Consider the following 19,716-nt stretch of genomic DNA (forward strand, 5'->3'; position numbering starts at 1 on the left):
ACTTAAAAAATATAAAAAGCATCGTTAGTTTCTTCTAGCATTTGACAGACAGTTTTGATTGCTTTATTAAAAAGTTGTTTGTGTGTGAAAGAAAATGAAGTTTTACCCACTTGTTTTTGTTCTGTTGTAACCCTTTATGGTTACCCATAACAAGTTTACTGCACACACAATCACACTTAAAAACTGCTAACCAATTTTTTTTCCATCAGCTGAAAACAACTACATTTATGTTATTTATAATTATTTATTTGTTAGTTTTAATATTTTGTTTTGTTGCTCACTATTACTCTTGTAATTCTTAGTAATCATCACTAATACAAACGTCTAACACAGTTTATTTGCTGTTAGTTGTGGCAAAAATTTGTTGTTAAACTTGAATGTGTGTTTTCATTAAACTATTGTAGAAATGTTTTTGCGGGTGCAGATTATGAACTTCACTAGACTGGAGACAAACCTCTCTGTTTTCCAGTAAACATGAACACATACTGTAACTAGAATAAATTGTTTGTATAACTATATATCTTAACTACAACTATACAATGTGACCACCAGGGGATGTAATGTATATTATTTATTAACTAATTAGAGAACTAGATTGTCATTTGTTTGTTAAACCAAAGTCTAACCTTTGTGGTCTGCTATAGGGCTCTGATCTAATCCCTACTGAACACCTTTGGGATGAATTACAAAGATGACTGCCTCCCAGGTCTCTTTACCTACATCAGTACCTGCCTTCCGTAACACCCTTGTGGGTGATGAACACAAAAAAGCACACACTGATATCTAGAGGAACAGTGAAATTGAAATGTGAAATACAATGCTCAAAATTCACATACCATACTTTATATATAATATATAGTATATATATATATATATATATAAGATTAATGAATCTTTACAACATCACAAACTCATTCAAGTCCTCCAAGAAGGCTGGTCGTCCACGGAAGACAAATACAAGAGAGGACAGGATACTGTGGAGGATCTCAATGGGCAATCATTTCCACACTGCAGCTGGAATTACTCACTAGTTCAGCGCTGAACAGGGTAAGGATCTGTCTCGTCATACAGTGTCTCGACGTTTAAGAGCATTTGGACTGAAAGCCCAATCTGCAGTGACAAAACCTCTCATTAGCAAAAAGAATCAAAAGGCTAGACTAAGCTTTGCTGAGGAGCATGTTGTGTGGACAGAGGAGAAAGCAAGTTTAATTTATTTGGGTCTGATGTTAAACATTATGTTTGGCGACAACCTGTAGAAAGACTGAACCCAAAGTGTGTAAAGAAGTCAGTGAAAAGTGGAGGAGGAAGTGTCATGGTTTGGAGCATGTTTCCTGCAGCAGGAGTTGGGCCTCTTCAACAGCTACATGGCAGAGTGAATGCAAATGTTTATCAGAACCTTCTTCAACAACATATGGTTCCTTCCCTGCGTTCATCACCCAATCAGCCTGCAGTGTTCATGCAGGACTACGCTCCATGTCACACAGCAAAACGGGTAAAGCAGTTCCTTGAAACTGAAAACATTGAAATAATGACATGGCCTGCCCAGAGTCCTGATCTCAACCCAATAGAGAACCTCTGGAAAATCCTTGGCAACAAAGTTATGGCCAAGAAACCCACTACAGTCACCGAACTGTGGAGGAAACTGGAAGAAGAGTGAACGAAAATCACACCAGAGCAGTGTGAGAGACTAGTGCTGTCCTGTGGCTGCAGATGTGCTGAAGTCATTCAGAGCAGAGGCCTGGACACTTCCTACTAATTGCTGACTGTTGTAACCTTCAGAAAATTTAGTTGTAAACTTTTTCCATGCTACAGTCATTGTTGTTCTCTAATTTTGATCAGTGTGTTTTCTGCAAAATAATGTTTTTTTTTTTTTAAATGCCTTTTATGGAAAAGGTGTTCTGGTAGCATGGTATAGACAGGACAAAAACTCCTTCAACTGTTGAGCAGTGAGGATGACATTATTTCAGAATTGTTAAATTGTTTATAAATTGTTCTCTAATTTTGATCACCAGTGTATATACAGTGAGGAAAATAAGTTTTTGAACACCCTGCTATTTTGCAAGTTCTCCCACTTCTCCCACAAATCATGGAGGGGTCTGAAATTGTCATCGTAGGTGCATGTCCACTGTGAGAGACATAATCTAAAAAAAAAAAATCCAGAAATCACAAGGTATGATTTTTAAACAATTTATTTGTATGATACAGCTGCAAATAAGTACCTGAGAAAGTCAATGTTAATATTTGGTACAGTAGCCTTTGTTTGCAATTACAGAGGTCAAACGTTACCTGTAGTTTTTCACCAGGTTTGCACACACTGCAGGAGGGATTTTGGCCCACTCCTCCACACAGATCTTCTCTAGATCAGTCAGGTTTCTGGCCTGTCGCTGAGAAACACGGAGTTTGAGCTCCCTCCAAAGATTCTCTATTGGGTTTAGGTCTGGAGACTGGCTAGGCCATGCCAGAACCTTGATATGCTTCTTACAGAGCCACTCCTTGTCATGTTGGAAGACCCAGCCTCGACCCATCTTCAATGCTCTAACTGGGGGAAGGAGGTTGTTCCCCAAAATCTCGCAATACATGGCCCCGGTCATCCTCTCCTTAATACAGTGCAGTCGCCCTGTCCCATGTGCAGAAAAACACCCCCAAAGCATGATGCTACCACCCCCATGCTTCACAGTAGGGATGGTGTTCTTGGGATGGTACTCATCATTCTTCTTCCTCCAAACACGTTTAGTGGAATTATGACCCAAAAGTTCTATTTTGGTCTCATCTGACCACATGACTTTCTCCCATGACTCCTCTGGATCATCCAAATGGTCATTGGCAAAGTTAAGACGTGCCTGGACATGTGCTGGTTTAAGCAGGGGAACCTTCCGTGCCATGCATGATTTCAAACCATGACGTCTTAGTGTATTACTAACAGTAACCTTGGAAACAGTGGTCCCAGCTCTTTTCAGGTCATTGACCAGCTCCAGGATTCTTACTGATTGTATGGGGTGGACAGGTGTCTTTATGCAGCTAACAACCTCAAACAGGTGCATCTAATTTAGGATAATAAATGTAGTGGAGGTGGACATTTTAAAGGCAGACTAACAGGTCTTTGAGGGTCAGAATTGTAGCTGATAGACAGGTGTTCAAATACTTATTTGCAGCTGTATCATACAAATAAATAGTTTAAAAATCATTGTGATTTCTGGATTTTTTTTTTTTAGATTATGTCTCTCACAGTGGACATGCACCTACGATGACAAGTTCAGACCCCTCCATGATGTCTAAGTGGGAGAACTTGCAAAATAGCAGGGTCTTTAAATACTTATTTTCATCACTGTATATATATTATATATATATATATATATATATGTACAGAAATATGAATAGTTGATGTGTTAGAAGCAGGAGAAATGGCTAGCGTAAGGATTTGAGCTTAAGTTTGATTAGGGCCAAATTGTGATGTCTATACGTCTAGCTCAGAGCATCTCAAAAACTGCAGCTCTCGTTGGATGTTTCTGGTCTGCAGTGGTCAGTATCTATCAAAAGTGCTCTTAGGAAGGAACAGTGGTGAACAGGTGACAGGGTCGTGAGCGGCTGAGGCTCATTGGTGCACGTGAGGAGCAAAGGCACACACACACACACACACACACACACACACACACACTTATGATTATATATGTACATTGGAGTGAAAGTCTTGTCCTGATTTCTTTTTTTTTTTTTCATGTTTGTCACACTTTAATGTTTCAGATCATCAAACTTATTTAAATATTAGCAAAAGATAACAAGAGAACAACATGCAGTTTTTAAATTAAGTTTTTTTTAATAGCAACAATATGCAAAATGCAATACATGTTCTTTTTGCTCAGCAGTGGTTTAGGTTTTGGAACTCTGCCATGCAGACCATTTTTGCCGTCTGTTTCTTATGGTGGAGTCATGAACACTGACCTTAACTGAGGCAAGTGAGGCTTGTAGTTCTTTGGATGTTGTTGTGGGGTCTTTTGTGAACTCTTGGATGAGTCGTCGCTGTGCTCTTGGGGTAATTTTGGTCGGCCGGTCACTCCTGGGAAGGTTGTCTACTGTTCCATGTTTTTGCAATTTGTGAATAATGGCTTTCACTGTGGTTTGGAGTCTCAAAGCTTTAGAAATCTCTTTATAACCTTTTCCATACTGATAGATCTTATTTACTATTTCAGATCTAGCTTTTGAGGATCTTTTGGTCTCCTTCACTTTGTCAGGCAGGTCCTATTTAAGAGATTTCTTGATTGCAAACAGGTGTGGCAGTAATCAGGCCTGGGTGTGGCGAGAGAAATTTAACTCACTTGTGATAAACCACAGTTTTAACAGGGGGCGAACGTTTTTTTAGACAGGGCAATGTAGTTTTGGATTTTGTTTTCCATCAATAATAAAAACCTTTATTTAAAAACTGAATGATGTGTTCACTTGTGTTTTCTTTTACTAATATTTAAATTAGTTTGATGATCTGAAACATTGTGACAAACATGCAAAAAAATAAGGAATCAGGAAGAAAAAGAAGAAATCACTGTTATATAATGTGTGTATGTGTGGGTGGGTGGATGGTTGTGTGTGTGTGTATACATGCCCAGCTGAAATGCTCTACATAAATTTAATTCACTGTTTTATCAATTTCACAACATATCTATTCAATTCTCATGATTAAAGCAAGTTAGAGAAACAGTGTAACAAGTTTACTGCACATACAGTCACACTTTAAAACTGTTAACCAACTTCATACAGTCAGCTGAAAACAACTCCATTTATGGCACTGGGGTTAAAAAACATTGTGTATAAATAATGCTGAAATGGGGCTTTTATCAGACAAGAACAACTTCAGCTGTATTAGGAAATAAACAATCTTACAATTATTACCTGTATGCATGAGGATTGGAAGAATTTCAGAGGTGATTGAGCACGTCCTCGTTACACACGATAACTTAGAGCCTAAAGGGAAACTAATATTTGAGTATTCAAGTCTTGAAAGCATCAGAGCTGTGAGTATTCTGATTACATCACAAATTACATTAATAAACTTTATAGTATCAGATTCAGTTTAATTACCTTTAAATATATTGTTTGATATTCAAGCATTTCAAGAATTTAAAATTTAAGACAAAATTGTGCATTGTTCATGGTATAACCAGAATCACTTTGTTTGCAACACAAATTATTCATGCTAGAAAGTGTAAGATTGTCGATTGTGAAGCTTTCAATATTCTTCATGTTGATAATAAAAAGTTCTGATTGTGCTATTTATTATATAAATAAAAAAATGTATCAAAATATGAAATCATTAATTTGATCTAAACTGTTCTTTATTTTGAAAAAAAATTATATAAGCAGCAGCTAAAATTTGTTCTTTAATAACCAACAAAGCTTGTATATATAAACCGAAGCAAAAAAAAAACCCAACAACAAAAAACAACAATTAGTGATAACAGTATAACTTCCATAAATAATAGAAATTTAAAACATCTGGATATAACACACAACCAAAACACTGACAAAAAAAAATAGACATACATGTGGAATTTGCTTCTCTTTTTAGATTAAAAATGAAGACAGCCGTGAAGTTCTCCAGCCCTGGCAACAACGTTGTCACTGCACTCCTCATTATTTTGACTGTTTGCTGCCCAGTGGTGAGTTTCTATGTCCAGTTGAAGTGAACAGAATTTTTTATCACTAGTTTTGCATAAACAATGTATTTTCCTTATTTGTTTAATCGAAACTGTACCGGACATCAGACTCTGGATATAAACTGGACATGGCACAAGATTCTGTCGATGATCAATTCACAGGCTGCGAGAATAAAATGTTCCAGCTGATTACAAAAGAGATTCTACCTAAAGAGTTCAAATATGATGCAAATTTTACTAGAGCTTGGAACGAATACCAGAACATTCAGAATGATTTTAAAAGGATAATAAAAGTCTACACATCTCCTACTGGGTCTTATTCAAAGCTTAATGATGCTGTGGGCTCAGGAATGCCAAAATATAAAACACATTTCAATTATAAAGCCTACCATTTCTTGCTTATGTGACCGAATGAATGAGGTTCAGGTGGTGATTGACACTCCTGACCACCAATCAGTAGCGAGCAGGCACTATTTAGAGCGGGTTGGTTTGAGCCTGGCATGCGTCACGTCCGTATCCTCCCCTTTTTCAGTTGCTATAGTGATTTCAGGTATGTAACCCAGCCATTATGGATGCACAAGCCAGTGCACTCTTAGTGCCGGTCCCAAGCCCGGGTAAATGGGGAGGGTTGCGTTAGGAAGGGCATCCAGCGTAAAACGTGCCAAATCAAATATGCGGATCACAAATGAGAATTCCATACCGGATCGGTCGAGGCCCGGGTTAACAACGACCGCCACAGGTATCGTTAGCCGACAGGGTACCGGTGGAAATTGGGCTACTGTTGGCCGAAGGAGGAGAAGGAGAGGAGGAAGATGTCTACAGAGACGGCAGGGAAAGGAGCAGTGTAGGAGAGTAGAGGTTCGGGTTGGTACTTTAAATGTTGGTACTATGACGGGTAAAGGGAGAGAGGTAGCTGATATGATGGAGAGGAGAAAAGTAGATATGCTGTGTGTTCAGGAGACCAAGTGGAAAGGGAGTAAGGCCAGGAACATTGGAGGTGGATTTAAACTGTTTTATCATGGTGTGGATGGAAAGAGAAATGGTGTAGGGGTGATTCTGAAGGAAGAGTACAGTAAGAGTGTAGTGGAGGTGAAGAGAGTTTCTGATAGGGTGATGATCGTGAAGGTGGAAGTTGAAGGATGATGATAAATGTCATCAGTGCCTATGCTCCACAAGTTGGCTGTGAGATGGAGGAGAAGGAAAGATTCTGGAGTGAATTAGATGAAGTGGTAGATGGTGTACCTAGGAAAGAACGATTGGTGATTGGGGCAGACTTTAATGGGCATGTAGGTGAAGGGAACAGAGGTGATGAGGAGGTGATGGGTAGGTATGGTTTTAAGGAGAGGAATGTGGAAGGGCAGATGGTGGTAGATTTTGCTAAAAGGATGGAAATGGCAGTGGTGAACACTTATTTTAAGAAGAAGGAGGATCATAGGGTGACGATAAGAGTGGAGGAAGGTGCACACAGGTGGACTATGTGCTATGCAGGAGATGCAACCTGAAGGAGATTGGAGACTGTAAGGTGTTGGCAGGGGACAGTGTAGCTAGACAGCATCGGATGGTGGTCTGTAGGATGGTTTTGGAGGCGAAGAAGAAGAGGAGGAGAGTGAGGACTGAAAGAAGAATAAGATGGTGGAAACTGAAGGAGGAAGAGTGTAGTGTGAGGTTCAGGGAAGAGGTCAGACAGAGGCTCAGTGGTGTTAAGGAGGTGTTGGATGATTGGGCAACTACTGCAGGAGTGATGAGGGAGGCAGCTAGAAAAGTACTTGGTGTAACATCTGGAAATAGAAAGCAAGACAAGGAGACGTGGTGGTGGAATGAGGAAGTGCAGGAGAGCATAAGGAGGAAGAGGTTGGCAAAACAGAAGTGGGACAGAGAGTGATGAGAAAAGTAGGCAGGAGTACAAGGAGATGCGGCAGCAGGTTAAGAGGATGTGGCGAAAGCCAAGGAAAAGGCATATGAGGAGCTGTATGAGAGGTTACTAAGGAAGGAGAAAAGGATTTGTACCGATTGGCCAGGCAGAGGGACCGAGCTGGGAAGGATGTACTGCAAGTTAGAGCAATAAAGGATGGAGAGGAAATGTGTTGACTAGTGAGGAGAGTGTGTTGAGAAGGTGGAGGGAGTATTTTGAGCAGCTGATGAATGAGGAAAATCAGAGAGAGAAGGTTGGATGATGTGGAGTTGGTGAAGCAGGATGTAGATAGGATTAGTAAGGAGGAAGTGAGAGCAGCGATTAAGAGGATGAAGAGTGGAAAGTCGGTTGGACCAGATGACATACCGTAGAAGCGTGAGATGTTTAGGAGAGATGGCAGTGGAGTTTTTGACCAGATTGTTTAACAGGATTTTGGAAGGTGAGAAGATGCCTGAGGAATGGAGAAGAGTGTGCTGGTACCGATCTTTAAGCATAAAGGAGATGTGCAGTCTTGCAGTAACTACAGGGGAATTAAGTTGATCAGTCACACCATGAAGTTATGGGAAAGAGTAGTGGAAGCCAGGCTGAGAGAAGAGGTGACCATCTGTGAGCAACAGTATGGTTTCATGCCGAGGAAGAGCACCACAGATGCCTTATTTGCTTTGAGAATGTTGATGGAGAAGTATAGAGAAGGACAGAAGGAATTGCATTGTGTATTTGTGGATTTAGAGAAAGCGACGACAGGGTGCCAAGAGAGGAGTTGTGGTATTGTATGAGGAAGTCAGGTGTGTCAGAGAAGTATGTGAGGGTGGTGCAGGACATGTATGAGGACAGTGTGACGGCAGTGAAGTGTGCAGTAGGAACGACAGACTGGTTCAGGGTGAAGGTTGGACTGCATCAAGGATCGGCCCTGAGCCCTTTCCTGTTTGCAGTGGTGATGGACAGGTTGACGGACAAGGTCAGACAGGAGTCTCCCTGGACTATGATGTTTGCGGATGATATTGTGATTTGTTGTGAGAGTAGGGAGCAGGTTGAGAAGAGCCTGGAGAGGTGGAGATATGCACTGGAGAAGGGGAATGAAACTCAGTAGGAGTAAGACAGAGTACATGTGTGTGAATGAGAGGGAGGGCAGTGGAGTGGTGCGGTTGCAGGAGAAGAGCTGGAGAAGGTGGAGGAATTCAGGTACCTGGGGTCAACAGTGCAAAGTAATGGAGAGTGTGTTAGAAGTGAAGAAAAGAGTGCAGGCAGGGTGGAGTGGGTGGAGAAGAGTGACAGGAGTGATTTGTGATAGTAGGGTATCTGCAAAATGAAAGGAAAGTTTATAGGACTGTGGTGAGACCTGCGATGTTGTATGGATTAGAGACAGTGGCATTGAGTAAAAGACAGGAGGTGGAGCTGGAGGTAGCAGAGCTGAAGATGTTGAGGTTTTCGTTGGGAGTGACGAGGATGGATAAGATTAGAAATGAGTTTATTAGAGGACAGCGCATGTAGGATGTTTTGGTGACAAGGTGAGGGAGGCGAGATTGAGATGGTTTGGACATGTGCAGAGGAGGGACATGAATTATATTGGTAGAAGAATGCTGAGGATGGAGCCACCAGGTAGGAGGAAAAGAGGAAGGCCAAGGAGGAGGTTCATGGATGTGGTGAGGGAAGACATGCAGGTAGTTGGTGTAAAAGAGGCAGATGTAGAGGACAGGGTGGTATGGAGACAGATGATCCGCTGTGGCGACCCCTAATGGGAGCAGCCGAAAGAAGAAGAAGAAGATAGTGATTTCAGGTATGTGCTGCTAGTATGTAGCGTTGGCTAATTAGTTTTTCTTTGCTCGTTGCACTAATGGCTCGTTTGTGTATCCTTAGCCTGTCTTTTCAGTGTGTGTCCCTGCTGGATGCTGTTTTGGATCTGTTTACTGCCCTCCCTGCAGGTATGAGGAAGTTGTTTAGTAATGTTTAGCTTTAATGCGGGTCAGGTGGCGTGAGTAATGTGCAGTCCTTGAACTTCAGTTTAACAGCAGGTTATTTGAAGGCTGCGTATCCTGAGCGGTGAATTGATTCTCAGGAACTTATCTATCCGCGTTTGGTAAGTTGTTTCGGTTTGTTAGGGGGAATTACAGCTTGTAGTTGTGCAATTACTTGTATCATTTATATCCTGTATTATCGTTTGTATTATAGGATCCTCCCTTTTCCGTCCTGGGTGATTATTGCTGCGATTCGACTTTTCCCTCGCTGCGAGCCGAGTGAACAACCTCGGCTTACAACTATTTAAAAGGGGAATTCTGCTGCTGCCGTTTGGCTTTTGTGATTTGTTTTAACCGGTATTGTCTGGTCTACTGTGGGGTCGAGCAACGTGCAAGTATCGGGGCTGGCTTAAGGACGACGCGGCCACTCCTTTTGAGTTTTGCTTCCCTCAAACTTTTAATAAAGTTTTTCATTGTTTTTCTTTTAAGCGGTGTATATGGTAAATCATATTGTGCTTTGGTGACCATCCATCATATTATGATGGAATTGTGACCTTAATTCGCTTTTTCCTTCATCTTTGTCTGAGATTTATTTTGCTTTTGGTTTCTTTCAGGAGCTGGGGTCCCACGGGTGAAAGGTCTTTGGTGGTGCTATTTCTACATTTGCCGTGCGACACTTTTGACGTGTATGAGTGGGTGCTCTGAGTTCACGGTGAGGGGTGTGTGTGTGTGTGTGTGTGTGTGTGTGTGTGTGTGTGTGTGTGTGTGTGTGTGTGTGTGTGTGTGTGTGTGGGGAAGTGTGTGTGTGTGTGTGGGGAAGTGTGCTTTTGATAATTAGTGCTGATCACTCTGGTGGGTAACCCCAGCCCTGTATTTAATGATTCTATTGTTTTGTTTATTTGGAAATTGTGTAAATTGGTTGTTTAATATTTTGTGTCTGTTTATTTTTGTTATTTGTGTAATTGTCACCGGACCGTATTCACCAGCGAGAACATTTTCTTTTTGTTTATTTTTAAAGTTTTCAATAAACTCAATAAAATAAATTTTTTATACGATGCCCACGTTTCCTGCCTACACTCATTAATAAGGGAATCGAACTTGTGTGATCTAATAAACTCTGGGGTTTACTTCTATTTCCTGGGTATAACCCTCCCAGGTGGCGTAGTCGACTTGGTTAAGTATATAAAGTGGAGCTTGGGTGTGACGAGCCGTTCGGCTCTTGCCCCTAGGACCCCACATCCCTCGTGCCACACTTACACGCGCCATACAAACATATCAATTGAAGAACTGCACTGATGTTTCCCGTTCGACCACCGTTAATTTTGATTCAGCTAAGCCTGGTCAGCAGATGAGATTTGGCAGGTTTGCATCAACTACACTTAAATCTAACTTGCTTGGATTTAGTACAAGCACCTGTTTTAAGATTAGGACCTGCTTTGGTGCATACATATCCAGTATGTCTGTGTTCCCTAATGAGGAAGAGGTAATCCCACCTTATGAAAAAGTCGAAATCACAAATGTTATGTATAACACAACGAATTGCAGGATCGTTTACATTCTAAAGAGCAGTGGCAAATTTAGTAATATGAAGTGTGCGCTGCTAAAAAAAAGATTTTTTAAATAAAACGCACAGCTTGTTTGAAATGCTCCTTGCAAATTAAAAAGAACTCTTGTTGTTGTAGCTTTAATATTATCATTATACTATTATTATTCGATTTAATGAAGTTAGTTTAAAAATATAAAATATTAAACCTCTACTTATCAACTGTGAGTAAAGAAAAAAAATTCTTTCAATTTCTATTCATTTATATATTTTTATATCAACAATTAACTTTTCAAAATGTATTTGTCCATCATTTTTTCATGAGTTCAGTTTTGATCGCCTTATTAGAAATTTGTGTCTGTGTGCTGTGTGTGAAAGAAAATAAAAATAGTTTTACCCACTTTTGACTACCTGATGTCGTCCCCAACAAACACACACACACACACACACACCCTTAGATGAATGGAAAGAAAGAAGGAACGTTACTAGGTTACGTATCTCACAGTAGTTCAATGAGGGAACGAGATGCTGCTTCGGAACGTTTTGAGAACACGACCGCATTGTCCACGCTCTGAAATAATCTGTGTAATCAGTAAAAATTGAATGCAGGCCGTCACCGGCGGTGTGATATCACGATTAGGAAGTATAAAATGCACATGGAGTAAAGTTGGCAAGCACTGCAGGGACGCCGGCAGTGTGGCCTAGAGACACAGCGTCTCCTTCTCTCAGGGAACTAGGGTTACATACGTAACCTAGAGACGTTTCAGATGGCAGGATGTGATGAGAAGATGAGTAGATGGGGCCCTTCCTATGACCTTGGATGGGGTGACCACTCATGAACGTGATGTCGGACCGCTTCCTGTGAGAAGGAAGGATGGATACATCAATGTATGCATCCTTTAGATCTACCATGACAAACCAATCCTCAGATTTGATTTGAGACACAACCTGCTTGAGGGTCAGCATCCTGAACCTGAGTCTCACGAGTGAGCTGTTTAGCTGACATAGACAGAATAGGACGCAACCCACTGTCCTTTTTGGGATACAGCGTCAAGAAAGTGGCTAAAGGGGCGGGCCGAAAAAGGATTCACCCATGACCATGAAACCTCAGTTTGCAGGTTGGGAAAGAATGGGAGACCCCGATGTGGAGGTTGCGATTTTATTATACAAACAATTGACAGAGAATTCAACACATACACACAGAGTGCTTCATAAACAAACAGAAGCTGGAACCAGTTTCACTCTATGTGCGTTTTATACTTCCTGTTTGTGACGTCACCCCGCCAGTGACAGCCTGCCTCCAATTTTGTCTGAATACAAACATATTTTAGAGCATGGACAACACAGTCGCGTTCCAAAAGCGTTCCGAGGCAGCTCGAGTTCCTGAATGGGAATGAAGGAATAGATGAATGAATGAATGATTGGAGGGATGGATGCATGGATGGATACATTTGTTTTTTTTATTATTTTTTATAAGCTTTTATATATATGTTTTATTTTGGTTTCAATAAAGGATTTATACATTTTTTCAATTACATTTTTAACTCATGTCAGGAGTACTTGTAATTCATACAAATTATATTATGCAACTATAAACAGAGATGGCAAAAGTACACACATCCTTCACTGAAGTCGGAGTACAGATTTTTGTCTAAATTGTGTATATTTTATGAGTGAAAGGAAAAAGTGGTCTGAAAAAAAAGAGAGAAGTAAAATTCTAATAACAGAAAAATTGGCAGTAATGAACCTTATAACGTCTCTAATACAAATCTAGTGTAAAAAAGTGGTTACATGTCCCTGATGAGTGAGCTAGAATCCATGTTTTACTATGAATAATACCATCGTCCAACTCAAGCCAAAAGTACAAGCTATGGCGGCAAATAAAGTATGACGCTTAGTAGCACCAGCACTAGCAGTAGGAATATTAAAGTCAGAAATTTAACAGTCAAGACACTTTCCCAAGACACACAAATTCAATACAAACACAAGTGTGAGTAAACATTCATCCTGGTGGTCTAGTGGTTAGGATGCGGCGCTCTCACCGCTGTAACCCGGGTTCGATCCCTGGTCAGGGAACCAACCCCAGCCACTTTCAGTGCCGGTCCCAAGCCTGGATAAATTGGGAGGGTTGTGTTAGGAAGGGCATCCAGCATAAAAACATGTGCCAAATCTAACATGCAGAGGATCCGCTGTGGCGCCCCCTAACGGGAGAAGCCGAAAGAAAGTTTAACCAGAACGTAGCAACTACATGCACACTACATAAGACAATATTCTTTTATTTTTTTACCTTTTAATTGATTTTATACATTATATTACATTATTTTATATATTTTATTATATATATAGTAATGCAAATTTGCATGACTCTATAGTTTTTCATTTATATTTTTTATCTTTGTTTTTAATATTTTTTGCTGATGTAATAACATAAACTAACTTTTTCAAATTATTATAAATATATTTGTCATAAATGAAAAGTTAAAACGAAGAGGTAAATGGAGGTATATCTTTAATTCCCGGGTTCTAAAAATGCTGGAGCTATCACATACATAGAGGTTGCAGTCAAAATTTAATTATTTAAAATACTTTGTATTTGAATGCAATTACTTTATGCTATTTTGGCTATAGGATATAGTGTCCTATAATACATTTAAATCCATTATATACATACACACTTGGCTTTTGCTTTGTTATTTAAAAAAAAGAGCAATGCAATAAGGGACACGCAATGGAAGCACAAAGAACCAAAAGTTGAGCATTACAGGAATACAGCAAAACAGGAATTAATATCACAAATAAAATAATGTTAAAGCAAAAAAAAAAAAAAAAAAAAGCAGTAGTAGTAGTGGAAGCAGCAGTAGGAGTAGTAGTGGCAGTAGTAGTAGTGGCAGCAGTAGTAGGAGTATTGGCATCAGCAGTAGTAGAAGAAGTGGAAGTAGTAGGAGAAGGGGTAATAGAAGTAGTAGAAGTGGCAGCAGTAGTAGGATTAGTGGCAATAGTTTGAGTAATGGTAGTAGTAGTAGTAGAAGTGGCAGTAGTAGGAGTAATAAGTGGCAGCAGAAGTATAAGTATTGGTAGTGGTAGAAGTGGCAGCAGTAGTAGGAGTAGTGGCAGTGATACGAGTAGTGGTAGTAGGTGTAGAATTAGGGGCAGCAATAGTAGAAGTAGTAGTAGCAGCAGCAGTAGTAGGAGTAGTGGCAGTTGTTGAAGTAGTGGCAGCAGTAGTAGGATTAGTGGCAGTAGTGTTAGTAGTTGTAGTAGTAGAAGTAGTAGTACTAGTAATGGCAGCAGTATTAGAAGTAGTTGCAGTAGTAGTAGCAGCAGTGGTAGAAGTAGCAATAGAAGCAGAAAAACTGTCAGTAGTGGTATCTTTACAGGCTTGGCTGTCCACTGAAACCGGTTTTAACACAATCATTGCTAGATTATTGGTAGCCATAAAGCAGTAAAGTTGATTCATTTCAGACAGGTCTCACAATGTTTTTAATAAATATTATAATACAAAATACAATACATTTATTTTAGTTGCATTGAATGATGTCTCACATTTGAGAGAAAAGTTTCTATTTTAACATCCATCATAGCAGCACCTCCCTACAAAACCACTGGGAGGCGCTAAAGCACTGCAGTGTGCAGGACGCTTCCTTTCTGTGCTTTGTGTATTAGAGTAATTTAAAACATTTACTGAATAAATTTACACTTTTTTGGTTTGCAATTCCTCCAAATGTCTCTGTCTCGGAGACTTGGTGTTGTCTATAGATAACAAATGTAGGATTGATTTCATACCTTTACTGGTTGTCTGGTTAAATCTGCTACACTTATTCTACACTTATTATGAAGATATTCTCTATACACTCTCGCCTGTAAGGAATTCACATCCAAGTCAGTCTTTCAGTAACCCCTGGAGCCGGGTTTTTGTGAAAGCAGGAACTTTACAAGACCTCGAGTGACTGCATGAACCACGTCAGATCAGTGTTTTCAATGGCTGATTCAGGGGATTTCTTCTGAAAAATGATTGTGGCAACAGCTTTTTGGCACGATTATAACCAGGGACACAGAGGCAATATGACTTTTCAGTCGTCAAATCTTGAACAAGTCTAGATATATTTATTGTATGTAAATATTATATGTATTTATGAAATGGATTTATTAAAGCTGTTATAGGACAATGCCCAATTGTCTGCTAATGGAATAAGATCATTTTGAAACAAAGCTCTAGATAGAGGGCATATAAATATATTTTTTGCTTCTATTTGTTCTTATATTTGTGTGTTTTTTGGGATTTCTATCCATCCTGTGTATCTCTATTCTGTTTATGCAGGCTGGCCTGAACTACCGTAGATGACTCACTTGAGAAAATTCACACCCTGTACCTTTAGGAGGTGAGTGTAAAGCCGTGGTAGACCTCAGAAACCCCGATCACTATCTTTCCGTCTGCCAGTCACTCCGTCGCTCACCACTCCATCTCACTTTACAGACTGAACCTCGCAGTGGGAGGCTCATCTCTCGAAAGGGACAGCTTGAGAGGAACCAGGCCTATTTTCTTCATTCTCGCTTTACTCTCTGTCGCACCCCAATGCCTCGAGGGACTGCTAATCAATGCTGCACTCTTGCCCCTGCTCATGATCTCCGTCCTCTAGCAACCTGATGCGATTGCTAATTGCGTTATTTGTGTAGAGCCGTCCGTCATTCATCACGCCACGTCTCTCTGTGGAATCGAGCACAGGCATGCTATGCTTTATGATGTATTAAGTCAGTGATATATTCGTTTAAAAAAATCCAATGCCTCTTGAAAAGTGCCCTGCTCAGTCTGTCCGTGAGGCTGAAGCTCTGATAGTCTCAGGGAGTCTCTGGAGGGTGTGTATGTGTCAGTGAGTGTGTGAGTGAGTGTGTGTTTGACTGTGTGTCTTGGTGCTACAGGCAGCAAAGGCCTGTCCAAGGCTGAAGGAGTGTCCTAGACCACTCGGTATTCATTACACATGGTCACCCTCCGGGGCGTTTTTTATTAACATTCCAATCAGCAGCATGTGAGATTGCTCGATCTGAGGACACAAATTGGGAATAGTCTTTGATGTAGGAGTTTGAAAAATGTTCCTGCAAGAGGAAGCAAAAAAAAAGAAAAACCCTGAGCAACTCGGCCCTCAAAAAAGTTCCTAATGGTATACAATGGCATTATTAGCTAATTTTTGGATAATGAAATGGTTTGTGTGTGTGTGGGGGTCAATATGACATGGGCTCCAACTAAGGCTAATCCAAAATAATTCGAAAACGGCGTTTACACTTACGTTTTCAATCAATTGCCAAAAGTTGCTCATCCGCATTGCAAACGCTCACGTCCCTGTACTATACTGCAACTGTACTGCAACACAAAAACGACGTTTTCATATTTATCCAACTTTGGAGAGCGTTTTCAAAAAGCTACATTTTTGCTGACTGAAAACAGCACCGCCGTGTGGACGGAAGACCAAAACAGAGGAAAAATATGTGTTAAAACCGATTACTGTGGACATGAAATAAAAGGCTATAAGGTCTATTTTTCTGGGATTCCTGAGCAAGGAGATTTTACTCTCATGCTTAAAGAACTGGGCGATATTCACTCTCGAGTCAGCTTTTTTTTTGTATCTCTAATGCATACAGGATTGAGGAAATGCACACAACACTTCTCCGACCCTGAAACATCACCAACCTTGTCCTTATTCGATGATAGACACTTTTCCTGCTTCTCTAGGGCTCCATGCTTGACCCAATTCCTCTCTTCCCGTGCCAGTGATGGATTTCTGCAACACAGACACTATGACAGCCGTAGCTCTCCCCAAAACACACACTTTGCTCTCGCACGAAAGAGGCACTGAGGAATGACGGAGAAAAGACATAAAGGTGTCATTCCTCACGTTTCAGTCGCTCAGGCCTGTCAAGGTTCCAGAAGAAAAAAGTCTCTATCTACAGTATATGTCTCTGTATCTCTGGAGTAAGGAAGCTGTTTCAGCGCTGGCGGTGGAAGCGTAAAGGATTTGCATGACATCGTTGAGGTATAAATATTTACAATACACGTGGTTAGAAAACAGTTACGTACTTGAATCTCCAGGGTCCCTGGTAAGTCTATATTAATCGAATTGGTAAGTGTGTGAATGGGTGTGTGATCAAAATGGCACACTATTTATTCATTTATTGTTAAAGAAAAGGGTATGAAAAAATCTCCTTAAGTATCGGGACTGAGATACCATGGGTTGTGACAAGAAAGACGAGCACAAGGTTTTCACTTTCACGCTTGCAGAATGAACGGCAGTTTTATTTCCGCTAATTTGTTGATATTTTGGGAGGAAACACAATTTGTTCAAGGCAGGAACAACGAATCATAACAACTCTGTCAATGTGAATATAAAAAAACACCTCAGCGATAAGAGGAATAAACAATGAAAGAAACTTTAACTCGCCACAACACCTGTGGCCTCATTTGCGTGATTTTTTTAGTAGTTGAAAAGACGATTTTGGGATAATTGTAATAGAAATCAATTAGTGTTTGACTCATTCATTTCATTCTATTAATAGATCAGTGTGCTGAGAGTGTGCTGTCTTTTCACATAAACTTAAATACATTTAAAGGCAAATAATTTGGTACTTTTACTCAAGTGAAGGTTTAAAGGGACACTTACTTTTACTGGAGTCATATTTTACCCACTGTATCTCTACTTCTACTCAACTACTTGGTTTATGTACTTCATCCAACACTGATTATTTTAAATTTAATTATTATATATATAAAATGCTGCCTCGAAGCCCTTGAAGTTCTTGGTTATGATATTTAGTGTGTTCATGGTGTTTAGACAGAAAAAAACAAATTAGTTTCTCATTTTTGTGTGCCATCATTGACCAGAAATTCATTTCATCTGACTGGAAGAAAAATAAGGAGTCTACATTTATGGGGAAAAAAAGAGTCCCTTAACTCTTTTGAAGTGAGGAAAGTCAGGGCTTATTGGAAAATACGAGTTCCCGAGTTTGACACAAGCTCGTAATTATGCTCAGGATTTAAAGGCAATATCAGTCTAATATCAGACCTTTCCTTGGAATGGTGATTAGGTTTGGATACACTGCTGTGAGTTTCAACTGGGGTCCTGATTTAAAGGTGATATAGGTGGTGTTCTTTACAGTAACGGATCCAACCGCACCCCTAAGACCACCAAGCCAAGAGACATTGCAGAGCAAGGAGCTTATCTAGAGTTGCAACTTGAACAAAATAATAATTGGATCTAGGTTCTCAAAAAATGATTTTCTTATAACACGACTGATTTTTTTTCCTCTATGCTTAAATGTAGGCAGGAAGTCTGTTGCAGTCTGGCAACTTAGGGCAATTTTATATCATGGTAACATAACATGAAGGTTATTTGATTGACATAAAAAAAAAGGGAAAATATTTTTTTCTATATTTCTAAATTAATATAAGACACAAAACACCTTCAGATTATATTATTGAATTATTTGTCTCAATATCAGTCCATGACTGTCCAATTTCTTTGATTGGATTTTGTCTACAGGATTTGTATAAAAAAATCTGATATTTTTAGTCACATTTATGCAGAAATATAGAAAGGTTTTCTAAAGCACCACTGTATTGTCCACTCTGATAACTTGATAACATCCCACCGAAGATGATGCCCAAACCATGATCGTTACACTGAGACATACACAGAAAGCAGCTGCTAGGAATCGCACATCAGGTCCAATCCAGAACACAAACTGGATAAAAGGAAAGAAGAAAGATAAGAAGTTCTACAGCTTGCCAGGCTTGGTGTAAAAGTCTTCAGGATAAACCATTTTGAAACAGGCTGGTGTGGGTGAGGCTTAGCAGACCTGACGGTCAGGGTGAGAGTCATGCTTACCTGCCCACTGAGCAATCCATACAGAGCTCTGTCTGAGAGATTCTCATCCTTCACTCATGTCTGAAGCTTTCGTTTTGGAGAAACTACACACAGACTGACTAGTTGGCAAGGCGTATTGTTGGCTCGACTATTGCTTTTGAAATACTCCCAGGTGCTGTGGATGTAAAAATCAACCCCAGAAAATTCTGAAAAATAATTTTTTGGTTTGGTGTCTTTTAATAAATTGGCACTTGCAAACACACACATAAGAATAATTCTCCAGGAGGAAAAAACACAAAACTTTTATATATGTAAGCCCGTTTCTGGCACATGTCTGACTTAAATCCTCGCAATTCCATCTTTATTTTTCACAATTCTGTCTTATTTCTCACGATTCTGACTTTATTTCTCGTAAGTCTGACATTTTTTTCCGCAATTCCGACTTTTTCTATGCAATTCCTACTTTTTTTTTCTCAATTCTGACTTTATTACTGCCAATTCTGACATTATTTTCTCGCAATTCCGACTTTTTTTCTCACAAAACTGACTACATTTCGAACAACAGAGAGCAAATTGCTCTTAATTCAAGCAAAGGGAAAATGTAGTTTCCCTTAATCTAAAAACATTCTATCCAATTGTGTACCTTCAACTTTGTGGGAACAGTTCAGGAAATGAATACATATGGATGGAAAAGTCAGGCGTCCCAATACTTTCATTTATACAGTTTATATTGAACAAAAATAACATTGTGAACTTTTACTTTCTTTCCTTTTCTTGAACTTTTTCCCCCTCCACATGTACATACTCT

At 39.8% G+C, this 19,716-nt stretch overlaps 1 protein-coding gene across 1 annotated transcript; it reads left to right on the top strand.

Annotated features, from left to right (window-relative positions):
• Positions 1–4,842: 4,842 nt before the first annotated feature.
• LOC124389086 (NAD(P)(+)--arginine ADP-ribosyltransferase 2-like) lies at positions 4,843–11,187 on the top strand. Its single transcript, XM_046854314.1, has 4 exons — positions 4,843–5,003; positions 5,558–5,648; positions 5,754–6,044; positions 10,766–11,187. The coding sequence occupies exons 1-4, from the start codon at positions 4,890–4,892 to the stop codon at positions 11,134–11,136; spliced, it is 867 nt and encodes a 288-aa protein (XP_046710270.1). The 5' UTR covers positions 4,843–4,889; the 3' UTR covers positions 11,137–11,187.
• Positions 11,188–19,716: the final 8,529 nt, after the last annotated feature.

The sequence above is a fragment of the Silurus meridionalis genome, chromosome 7 (assembly GCF_014805685.1).
Source record: "Silurus meridionalis isolate SWU-2019-XX chromosome 7, ASM1480568v1, whole genome shotgun sequence".
NCBI classification, from domain to species: Eukaryota; Metazoa; Chordata; class Actinopteri; order Siluriformes; family Siluridae; genus Silurus; species Silurus meridionalis.

Excerpts from the sequence above, each read along its gene's own strand:
- LOC124389086 (XM_046854314.1), top strand. The coding sequence starts at position 4,890 with ATGAGGATTGGAAGAATTTCAGAGGTGATTGAGCACGTCCTCGTTACA. Across the intron at positions 5,649-5,753 it reads TGACTGTTTGCTGCCCAGTG|ACTCTGGATATAAACTGGAC; the intron begins GTGAGTTTCTAT and ends ACCGGACATCAG. Across the intron at positions 6,045-10,765 it reads TAAAGCCTACCATTTCTTGC|TTACACGCGCCATACAAACA; the intron begins TTATGTGACCGA and ends CTCGTGCCACAC.